Source organism: Chelonia mydas, chromosome 10 (genome assembly GCF_015237465.2).
Source record: "Chelonia mydas isolate rCheMyd1 chromosome 10, rCheMyd1.pri.v2, whole genome shotgun sequence".
NCBI lineage: Eukaryota > Metazoa > Chordata > Testudines > Cheloniidae > Chelonia > Chelonia mydas.
The window spans coordinates 2,958,596-2,970,903 of NC_051250.2; the positions used below are offsets into that span (position 1 = coordinate 2,958,596).

Consider the following 12,308-nt stretch of genomic DNA (forward strand, 5'->3'; position numbering starts at 1 on the left):
CCTTTGATTAGAATAACTTCATCCTGTCAAAGTTGTGTGGTGGGAATTATATCTGGCTTCGTATGCAACGGTGGTTTAAAACTAAACTGAATAAACAGATTTAACTTAAAACTGGAAAACTGGCCATACCTTTGAGCAGAGTTCTCTGTAAGAGCTCAATGGAGCAAGAGAGAGAAGATGAGAATTGAAGTTCTTAACTATTGTTTGTGACTATATCAGCAAGCTTTTGTTTCTTCATAAGCTTCTAAAACTGTAGTTCTTGATTAGTGAAACATCTTGTGCTCTTAAAAATGGCACCCATCAGATAATTAAATCAGCTTTCCTGAGGTGTTGGGTATTAAACCCGTTCTGGAACCAGAAAAGCTGCTGTTTCAGAACAAACTCCTTTGACTGAATGCTGTGAACTGCAAGCTGTCATCCAAACTGGTTCTTAACCCAGGAAGAGTTGTTCAGGTGAATTCATGCAGTATATGTTCCAGAATTACAGTATTTATTGTTACTAATGTCTAAAGTTTGAGTTAATGCTTTCATCTGGTGATGAATGCAAAACCCTCAATAAAGAGGTGGAGATGGAAATAACTTATTTATAGTTTGTGCAGTAAACGATCTAAAATTCATTCACAGTAGGAAACTAGTTTGTTTAAAATGGGCAGGCCATTCAAGATGGAGCTGGATTGTCAGGGCCTAAGGACTAGCCCCACCTCTTGGGCTGCATCATTGGCATCTGCCAGTAATGGCTTGCCTACCCTCGGAATAGGAGGGTTGCTGTGGTAGGTATCGAGCACAGTATTGGCACCTTACCACCCGCCCACCTTAAAAATAAATAAATAAAGTGATAGTTGGAAACTCTTGCCTGCTCTGCTCTGTGGAACACCACCACCTTGTATTTGATTGTTAAATACATGGTGGTGTTTTGTGTACATATAATCATGGATGCCTTGGTTTTAGTGGTATGGCTGATGCTGTCTGGGCATGGACAAAGAACCAAATTGTATGGATATTAACTTGCTATCGACCTGACTATGAAAACACTGAAAATAAATGGCTGTGCTGGGATTTCAGAACACCCCAATCCCTAATCATTGCTAAAATATTTGGAAAATAGTACCTAATCTATTCTGAATTCTTGTAAGCTTTTTTTAAAAGAAAAAGTAGAAGAGAAATGCACTCTGGAAATGTTACCTCCTACTGTGCACACTCCGTTATTGGTAGTTTGTATTGTGGTAGCGCCACCTCAGAATTAGGGCTTCGTTGAGTTTGGTATTGTCTCACAGGAGGACGTGGTCCCTTCCCTGCAGAGTTTACAGTCTAATGTAATCCGGCCCCCAAAATGTCTCCTGAGTTGGAGAATATGAATTGACCAGAAGGATTAGATTCCTAACATCCCTTGTTGGGCTATTCCTTCCGTACTCTGTGGAAGTAATAGTGCTGCCTCCTATTTGACTTGAAAATTAAACCTGGCAAAATTGAATATTAGAACTTCGCCAAAACCTATTGGAAGTTGAATTTAAATATAACCTTAATGAGGAGGCCACCTTAGCTTTTTCCATGTATAATTATGAAAGAAGAAAACATTTCATTCTACTTTTGAAAAGTTCAAGTGCTCTCATCAAGAGGTGTGTGTGTATAGATAAGGATGTATGGGAAATCCCATGCTAGAATTGTGTTATTTGAAAATGGCAAAATAACTTTGAAGCAGCATGTTTTGAAAAAAGATGGTGTTTGCATGTCCCTAAGCCTAGTCAGAGCATATGCTGTAGTTTCTTAAATATTCAGTAATTCTCAGGGGAAACTACTTTTTGAAAAGAAATTTTAAAGAAATTGGCTTGTCTAACTTTCCATAGATATGAAGCACACTGCATGTAGGGAAGTCAGGATGCCAAGTGAAAAGGAATATGGTTGGGGAAAAGCATCCTTATAGCTTAGTATCCATTTTTCAGTAATGGGCAAAAAGCATTAAGGTGTACCAAAAAGAATCAAGGAATACTTGTGGCACCTTACATGCATCTGATGAAGTGGGTTTAGCCCAGGGAAGCTTATGCCCAAATAAATTCGTTAGTCTCCAAGGTGCCACAAGTAGTCCTCAATTCTTTTTGCTGATACAGACTAACACGGCTACCACTCTGAAACCAAAAAGAAATTATCACACTATATAAGTTGGTCTAGGACTTTGTGCTATGCTATTCTGCACTTCATGTAAGTTTTAGAGTCTATGCTGTTCTGGTTAAGTGGGAGCATAGATTCATGTCTTGATTTCTGATGAAAAAATATTTCATTCTACCATGTCTCAAAATAAAATTTTTCAGATAACTTAGCAGTTTTGTGTTGAGTGTCAAATGTACCTAGTACATGTGTGTTAGCTTTCTAAATGCAGTGTGTAATTGAACACTTCTCCTCAGATTGGGATTAAATACTAATCTTGTTCATAATGTATAATGTACAAAACCTAGAATGCAGAACAGTCTAAACTGAAGTATGAAGGATAAGGAAGTATGCTATGAGAAATCTGTGCAGAGATTTTGGAGATCTTCCCCTTTGCCATTCCTGCCAGCCTTCTCCACAAGTCATCCATATCCTATGTCCTCTCTCCCAGTCAAGGAAGATTGAAATCAACTCTATGTAAAGCAACAGGTGTCATACAAAGAGCTAATTTTTGAATAATTTGCTGGGCTCCCTTTGCTCCTCTCAGGCATTAAGCACGCAGCTTGTTCCCTGTTGGGCAGAAGAGAAGTGAAGCTGTCTTCACAAATAAAATAAGCTGAAGTTGAGAAAGGGCATTCTCAGCAATTTCTCACTAAATGCACTTGATAATAAGGCTGAATGAGACAAAATGAGAAGTTGGGAGGATCATATGAGCAACAGCATTTGCCATAAGAAACTATTTCCTACTTATCCTCTCAACTACTGACTGTCCATGTGTGCATACTCCCAGATTTCTATACTTTATTGTGTTTCTACTCCGGAAATTATCTATAAGTGGAGAGGAGGGGGCATTGAAGTTCCATGTTTACCTGTCAGTCACTTCCAGATCAAATCTGCTCGGTCAATGTAAAAACGAGAGAGGCTTTCTCTGACTGTAAGCCCTGTAGACTCAGGGAGGTGTCCTGAAAGCGAAACTGGTATCTCGCTGACTCTTGCATTGTGTAGTAATTCTGCAGTCAGAACAGAATTGCATGACAAAGCTGAGTCTCTGAGCTGCACGGACGTCAGTGGAACAGGAGTAAAATAGTAAAAACTACTTTTGACACCAAAGCAGATGAGACTACAGAGAGCGGAGTAGTTGAGTAAGAAGGTGGATTTGGTTTCTATGGTGAGAGAAACAGTGTTCTGTTTCAGCTTGTGTTCAAAATGCTATGCCAGTAAAATCAAACTCCTGCAACAGATCTTGCTGTGTCCAGAAAGCTGAATGCTGGCACAGATTGCCAAAAGGAGAAAATAATTTCCCTACATTAAAATGGCTCTGAAGAATGACCATTGTTATATAATTCCAAAGGCAGGAACAAATTGTAGAAAATATTTTTCTACTACCCCTAAAGACTTTTTAACGCTTTTTATATAAAAGTCCTGTTTCTTAAAAGGATACAAAACTAAAAGCAACAAATGCACTTCATAAAACTTGCTACACCTCTTCTTCCTCTCCCTATCCAACAACTTCATAGCACTTACGTACTCACTCCCATTAAAGTCAATAGGCAGATTCCCATAATGTTAGTGGAACCAGGATTGGGCCCTTAAGGAAAAGCTAAGTTTTCTTGCTGCTTGGACGGCATATGTTTTTGGTGTTATCAGGTCCGCAAGCAAACCACAAGTTCAAAAGCCCCAAACTGTTTGTTTATAGAAGTAGATAAGTACAGAACTTGTGAATGCTAACAATATATTCTTCCAGCTCACACTAATAGGAGATAAAACAGTAAGGGAAGTGTGGGTTATCACTTCAGTAATAAAACTTTTAAGTTGTGTTGAGAATAACTAGGATAACTTACCAATTTTTAAAAACAATTGAGAGCTGAATGGATAAAAGGAAAGAAGGAAAAAACAAATATTTTGTCACATCCATGATGATCCTGGAGTTCGTCTACTCCCCCATATTATCTCCAGTGGTTAAAAAAGGCCAATGAAAGTTTAACTGTTTTCTTTATGGTAAATTTGTATTAAAAGTTTGCATAATGTGTTCTATCTGTCTAGAGATAGAAGTTATAGCTATTTCTGTTTAATTAACTGCACAGTTAACGGTACCTAAAGTAGCCAGCTCTTCCTGAACTTTCTAAAACTTTACTTTTTAGAAAATATCACATTATTTAGTTTTATTTCCACTAAGGTCAGCCAGAAATCTGAAACTGAGTTGGGGACCATTTGCTTTGGTGGTGTTCCACAACATCATGTTTTTCCCCTTTGGGCATTTTTCTCTTATCAGACATGTTAAGACTTTTAAATTAAGACCTGGAACTTCAGACTAGCATATATAGTTGAAGTGATAGGAAAGAGCTAAAGTCTATTCACCAAGATGCATTGGATCTTAGTACAGTGTAGACTGGGTGAAAAAAATATTAATCAATAAATGTCAAATGTCTGTCAAGTTACATTTTATGGAAAATTTCCAGTTAGCTTTAGAAAAACAAGACTCTTATGGGAAACTAACTTTAATTCTGAATACTTTGTCTTTGTTTTTGAACAGAGCTGCTAATTTTCCATTTTTCCTGGCAGCAAATCCTGCCTATTGTACTATAGAAAATGAGCAGGATGTACTGGCAACACAGCCCTATGTGAAGGTGCTCTGAAATGTTAGCTTGCCAAAAGCTACCCATCTGGCTTCTTTTGGGTAGCAAACAACTAGGTTTCATTTAGTTAACGAAAATTAAATGGCAGGAAAAACTTAATAGTCTTGTGTCATGTTTTCATGGATAACTTTGCCTCTGCTATAATCTTGTCTGAGTTTAGGAGCTCAGACTTGTCATTTCATCATGAAGCAAACTATTCCCATAGGCATCTATTATACCAACAGTTAAGGTCCCATATACAGTGTGAATAAAGATTTGGAACCAGTTTTACATTTGCACTGAGTTACTTTTTTTCTAGTAAAAACAGCTAGGAGTCCTTGTGGCACCTTAGAGACTAACAAATTTATTTGGGCATAAGCTTTCATGGGCTAGAACCCACTTCATCAGATGCATGGAGTGGAAAATACAGTAGCAGGTATATTTATAAATAGTACATGAAAAGATGGGAGTTGCCTCTAGTGAGTGTCCAGGTTTTTTTTACAGCACTTTTTGTTTTAGGATTGCTCTTGTTGCTTCCTTACCAGCTTTTAAAAGGCGTTAAGCTTCTTGTTTTGTAGCTCTTGACCTACTTTTTAGCCCATCCATGATCACAGAATCCTTACTGTGCTGGTTGGACAGGACTTGTGACTTTCTCTGAAGCCAGTGTCCTCTCCAAAGTGTTGCCAAACTGAGGCTTAGGATATGTCTACACTGAAAAAAAAAAAACAACAAAGCACAGAGAGAGAGACTCTGCAACAGCGAGTCTCAGAGCCTTGGTCAACTGACTTGAGGTCACACTACAGGGCTACAGCTGGCAGTGTAGGCATTGCTGCCCGGACTTACCCCTCTCCCAGAGTGTCAGAGCAGTGCTCCAGCCAGAGTGGGAACGTCTACATTGTTATTTTTAGTCCTGTAGCATGAGCCTGAGTCACTTGACCCCATGCTCTGAGACTTCCTCCTATGGGTTTTCTAAGGTATGTAGATATACCCTTAATCTCTCCTTCAGTTCCAGATTTGGCTAATCAGTTTTTCTGCATCAAAGATGAAAAATCCTAGCTCCTGAATTCTTGCTCCTGATCTACTGTTTAGAAAGTATAAGTGACCCTGGCCATGATACATGAAGCAGAACTGCTCACTGAAAGTAGAAGACAAAGGATGGTTTTAAAGTGAAAGTCTAGCTGTGAGCTGCTACTTTCCCCACTGCCTACCCAGACAAGAGAGGAGCAGCATATGTTTGTATATTATGTCCCAAAGCTTTATTGGGCTGAAGAGCCTTTCCAGAAAGGAGGAAAGATGAATACAGTGGATATGACTACATAAACCATGTAACTAGGGGAGTGGTACTGGAACATGCCGTAAAAAAATAAACAAACATGGTGGGATGACTAACCTAAAAAGTTTTAAAATAACCATTAAGAAATTCTTGCGTTCTTACATTGTTAGTGGTCTTGGCACAGAAGCGGGTAATTGCCCTAACTGTGGACCAAAATATATAATTTCCTAATGTCTCTTTATAATCAGGAATTATATATTCCACCTTAAACATCCAATTTAATTACTGTCTTTATAAATGACTGCCTAAATGTTAACATGCCAATTGAGACTGCATGTCATACTGTGTGACTTGAAATATTAAAGTTATGTAGTATTCAGAAGGAGATGATAATTTCACCATAGTATTTTTGGCTGGTTTTGAACAAGTTGGGGAGACTATTTCCCAGGTTTAACATTAGAACAGTGATAGTTAATCCTTATTGCCTTTCAAGATGTTTTATATACCATCATTATATTTACAGGAATTCTGCATCTGCTTGTGATATTCCTGGTGAAACTGGTATATTTCTTATGGATGTTCAAAAATACTTGACAAACAATTATGTTCAGGTTTCTTCGGCTTTCTAAACCAGCCTTTTAAAATTTAGTGTAAATTCTTCCTTTTTCCTGGAGAACACAGGTAATTGAGATTTGGGTAATTGTGGAACCCTTAGTGGTTATTCAGAAAACAGGAACACTTGTACTCCTCCGGAACAGTTATCAATAAATTGTGCCCTTTGTCCTGTATCCTGCAACTTTGCCTTCAGTTCCCAGAATCCTCCTTTTCTCACAGGTCCAAATCTTACTCTTCCAGTGGAGTGTTGCCAGTTAATCAGCTATTTTATATCTAAACCGTGTGAACAGATGAGCTATCAGATTACCGTTTCTGTTGTAGAAAGGAATGTAACATTTGAGAAGGACCTTGGCGTGTGCAGGGCTTCCACTCTCTGTAATTACAGTCTACTAATAATTTCTAACAGTCTTTTTTTATTCTTACGTAAGCATTATCTTTGTTACAGAAAGTGTCAGGGAAAATCCTTAGTTTAAACAGATCTTCTGTTTCCAAGACACATGCCAATAGGTTCTGTATACCAGAAGTTCACACAACAGATCCAGTCATAAACCTGGAATGTTTTGAGCCTCCTAGTACATAGGAGGAGCTGGAGAAAGGGCATGCTTTGTCAATTAGTCACAGTTTGGAGAGAGACTTCATTTTACATTCCCAGTATTTAACTGTTTTGTCTACATTCAGTTGAACTCTTAAATTGTGAAACTACCATAGAGGATGCAGTTTAGGAATTTTAGTTTGGGAAACAAGATTCAAGATCACGCTATGTGTATAAATAAGCAGGTACTGCTGGAGGAATTTGTATATGAAGCTGCAGATTTGGTTTATTACACTGAACACCTTGGTTAAACCCAGCTAGTTTTTCCCTAGTCTGTACATATTTTTTCTAAAGCATCTGGGAATGTTCTTTAAAAGATTCTTAGTTGCAATTGTTAATCTACTCCAGTAGAACACTCCTTCATTGTCAGATTTATGCTGTGTCATTTCATGGAATGAGTCTGATACAAAGTTAATAGCCCTTTTAACCTAAGGGGATCAGGCCAAAAAAACACTTGTTTACTGATATAGGCCCACAAAAATTTGGTTGAAAAACCCCTTGATTGTTTTAAGATGTGGTGGGATCTTACATGAGTCAAAAGGTAAGAGTGCAGAGCAGCTATTCGTGAATGCTGCTCAGCTAGTGGCAGAGTTCCTTAATCTTTCCCAGTGGCTGTAGGAAGAATTAAGAATGCCAGTCTCCGTCCACCATGCCCTCATGCAGTGGATAACAGTAGGCTATGCATTTATTAATCCATGATGATTTTATCAGCCACTGTTAACGTCTGACTTCTGGAACAATACTAGCTTACACCCTTAAGGAATCTGACCTTATTTCTATTATTGTAGCACTTGAGAGACCCAGTCAGGGACCAGGACACTGTTGTACTAGGCGCTGAACAGACACTGAACAAAGACCATTACTTTCTTTCCAAAATAACAAACTTCAAAACTACAAGGTCCTTAATTTTAATATGCAGTAAGGGCCCATTTTTTTTAGAATTGCACACAAACGCTATCATTGCAAATGGGCATGTAATTAAATGTAATAAGTGCACCTATTCAGTCTGCTTCTGGTGCAGTAAATGTGTGGTTTTTATCAGAAACCATACACATGGCAGAATATGGCTTTTGTACAAAGTGGTTTTTGGTTTTTTTAAAAAGGATTTCCCTTGGCTTGTAACACAACCTAGCTGAAGGAAAAATAGTTTTCTCCAGCTCTACCATTAAAGTCTTTCAAGTAGAATGTAATTGAAATCTTTCTCATTAGTAACCCAAGAGTTGCCCATACGGCAACGGAGCACTGATCAGTCTAGTACAGTATGTCTTGATTCCTGTTAAAAAAAAAAAAAAATCATAAAAGCGTCTCTGCAAAATCTTAGTGTGTTACCTCTTCTCATAATGTTAAAGCTGTGCTGGAGCAAGAGACATCATGACACCCACCTCATCACGTGGAGGGTGCAACAAATGAAGCAACTTTTGCAACTAACCTCTATCTAAAGTATACTTTTAGGTCTTTTCAAAATGCAATAGATAATACTTTAAGCCTTACCTTGAGCTGCTAAATGATGGTTAAAAAAGTACGATCCTGTGTGCAACTGCAGTCCATTGATATTGGATCAATCCTTGTAAGCCTAGATATTTGACAGTTAACGGATATTATGTTGAACTAAAACTGAGTGAATGTGGTGAATGACTTTGCTGGTCAGACCAGGATCATGACAACACTTCGATTGGAGGCCCAAATTGACACCACTACTACTTGTGCTCTCAACAACCCCAAGCTTTAGCAAAGTCTGGTGCCAGTTTACAGCAGTCTAGCTTGGGTCCTTCTTGTAATTTAAAGAGGCTTATTTTTAACACTCTGGAGACTTCCTTGTTTCATAAAGCCCGCTGTCCTTTTGTGTTTACATAATATTTATACTGTTAATATTTTCTGCATTCTACAGAGTTGGTTGATTTAAAGCCTAGGCCATCCCCTGTTCTAGATCAGCCAATTCACCATGTGTTAAAGCCAGTGATTGGTTTATACTTTGACATCTAAAACACATTGTTTTCACATGTTTGCTAATGTGCTCTCAGATCTTAAATTCTTGTCTAGACAAGTCCTAGATTATCATGAAGTACATGGCTTCAGAGGTTGCTTCCTGGCTAGCTTCACAGAGAAAGAAGGAATTTAGAGCTTAAAGTTGGGGGTGTGATAGTTATATTAGCAGGAAGAGTTCTTAGCTGAAATGTTGCTAACTATAGTCTGTCTTCAACATGTGCTTAAAATAGCACTGTATATTGTAGACATATGTATTCCCATCAGTTTTAGAGGAAGCGCTTGAAACTGAAAAGCGACAGACACTTGTCTAGACAGCCACAGCATGTCCTTTGTTTTAGTCATTCAGGTGTTTTTCTTGATATTACTATACATCTGTCTCTGTGGCATTTAATTATTCATATAAAAATACATTGCATCTAATTTGCTTATTGTCTATACACCTTTCTCAACTGTGGCATCTTTTGATATAAAAAGCATACACAACGCTCTTTGTCTGGGAGAGTGGTTGCGTTGTAGCTTAAACTTTTTTATTTCTAAGTGTTTATTTTCAGGCAGAGTAGTGATGTCTCTGTATTAGATAAAATAAAAGGATGTATCTTTTATATACACTGACAGTAAAATCAGATGTGTTCGTTTGTATATAGGTCCTACAAAACTAGGGCTAAATTCTGCGTATATTTGCTCTCAGTGAATCCTATTTTCAACCACATACCCCCTTTTTTGGTACTTCTAAGCTAGTAGCTAACAAGTGGTGGTGTTTAGCTTTGCACAAAATGTTGGGTGAAAGGGTGTCTTCTCTCATCCAGTGTATCCGGTGACATAGTTGCTTGTTAGCGGTACTCATTGCTGAAAGAGAGGAATGCAGAATGCTGTTACAATCTTAAACCTGCTCATCTATGAAAATGTGTACATCTAAATACATTTCTATAAAATCTCTAACAAGCTGATATAATTCTATGGCTGTATTAGATGTCTGTTCCCTCTTACATGATTCACCACTGTTAAGAACTGAACATACTTTAAATTAAATTCTTCGCTAATTCCTGAAGCAGATGGCAAAAGAAGTATGTAAATCCCATGATGCTGGGTATTGGATGTAAAGTCTGGACTGGAACAGACAAGCCATAAAATGCAAAAGGAAGCATGGTTATCTATGACAGCTCAGCCCTCGTTCCACTTGCTTGTGACTGTTCTGTAATAGGAAGTAGCTGGAAGACTTAGCCTTATCATAAATATTGTACAGTTGCTTCATGGTTTGAGTACAGTGATGAACAGCTGCTGTATTTAGCATATCCCCTTTGGTTTAAGTTAATAACTCTCCTGTTTTATTTTCTAGTATTCTACTATGCATAAATATTACAAAGCCCAAATTACCACAGTCAACAACTCCGTCTGTCACGTGTAAATTCTTTCTCTTGATGGCTCCATCTGATTTGCTCATGCAAGAGGCATCATTCTATATCTCTGAAATCCAGTGATTGGCTTTCTTTTAAGTCAGTCTTGGATGAAGGGCTCACTCCTGCTCCCAGTAAAATAAATGTCAAAGTTCTAACTGACTTCAGTGGATGTAGGTTCAGAGCCTTAAATTGTTCATGTTTTGTCTTTTAACAGACTTATGCTGTGCACAGAGGGACTGGGATGAGATGTGTACATGATTATTTTTAGCCAAATGCTTTGAGTCACTGCATGGACTAAAGGTCCAGTCGGCAGCCTTATAAAAGGCATATTGATTATAATGTGAGAACACTCTTACCAGATGGCCTCTGATCAATTAAATTGTTTTGGTTTCTAAATATTTTCTCTTAGTCACAGAACTACTTAAAGTGAGAGAATAAAGATGATCCAAGGAGATTTGTGAATCTTACCCACTCCTGTGGAAGTTCTGGGCAATTGGCTATCTGGCTCATTTTTGAGAAATGTATGTTCGACTAGTTGCCAGATTTGCTCCAGAATAGACACAGGAAGTTATGAGTGTAATGAGAAACTTTTTTCCTGACGCACAGAGATCTTAAAACAGTGAAGTTAACTTGCAAGGTGTCTATTCTGGATATTCATACTCTTGACAGCAAAAAGTTAACTTTCTAAAGTTTTTTATGGCAATGTGAAATTCTGCTTTGCTTATGAAACTTCAGAAAGGAGTTTTCCGAGCAACAGTAAATCTTTCCCTTTTAATCCTTATCTCTATTGATCTAATTAATAGAAAGGTTTGTTAAATTAGCAGTGCACTCTGCTTTGGTATATCAGAATTGTTTTGACCTTTTTTTGAGGTCTGAGTTTCAAATCATGCATTTCCATAAGAAATCTACAGTAGTCTACATAACATTGTTCCCACAGTGACACTCGATGGTCCTGTATGCTTTTTACTAAGTCTGCTAGCTCAGCAGTGTAATTGTTTCAACAAGGGGAACTACACAAAAATGAGGAAGCTGGTTAAATGGAAATTAAAAGGGTCAGAAGGGTGAAATGCCTGCAAGCTGCATGGAAACTATATTAAAAACACCACAATAGAGGCTCAAGTTAAATGTATACCCCTTGCATTAAAAGAAAAAAGACGAAAAATGCTATGAGAAACAGCAGAGTAAAAAAAAGGTGGTTAGAGGCAAAAAGACCACTTCTAAAAATTGGAAGTCAAATCCTATTGAGGAAAATAGAAAAGAGCATAAACTCTGGCAAGTAAAGTGTAAAAATGTAATTACGCATCCCCCCCAAAAAATTTGAGGAGCAATGGCAAAAGATGCAAAAACTAACAGCAAACATTTTTTAAAGTACGTTAGAAGCAGGAAGCCTGCCAAAGAATCAGTGGGGCCACTGGACAATTTAGCAGGACTCAAGAAGAACAAGGCCATTACAGAAACGCGAGAATTCTTTGCACTGGTTTTCACTTCAGAGGATTCCGACACCCAAGCCATTCTTTTTTAGTGACAAATCTGAACCGTCCCAGATTGAGGTGTTAATAAAGGTGGTTTTGGAGCAAATTGATAAAATAAACATATCAAGTCACCAGGACTTGATGATATTCATCCAGGAGTTCTGAAGGAACTCAAATATGAAATTGCAGAACTAACTGTGGTATTTTAACCTATTG

At 37.9% G+C, this 12,308-nt stretch overlaps 1 protein-coding gene across 14 annotated transcripts in view; it reads left to right on the forward strand.

Moving 5' to 3' along the window:
• ARHGAP17 (Rho GTPase activating protein 17) overlaps window positions 1-12,308 on the forward strand; it is a 67,437-nt gene that overhangs the window by 19,998 nt on the left and 35,131 nt on the right. The window contains exon 1 of one of the 14 annotated variants that reach the window (XM_043524014.1): window positions 10,941-10,960. The exons of the other annotated variants lie outside the window; for them this stretch is intronic. Coding sequence (XP_043379949.1) covers window positions 10,959-10,960 — 2 coding nt within the window. The 5' untranslated portion in view covers window positions 10,941-10,958. Of the gene's footprint in view, window positions 1-10,940; window positions 10,961-12,308 lie in introns of those variants that run through there. 14 annotated transcript variants of the gene reach the window in all.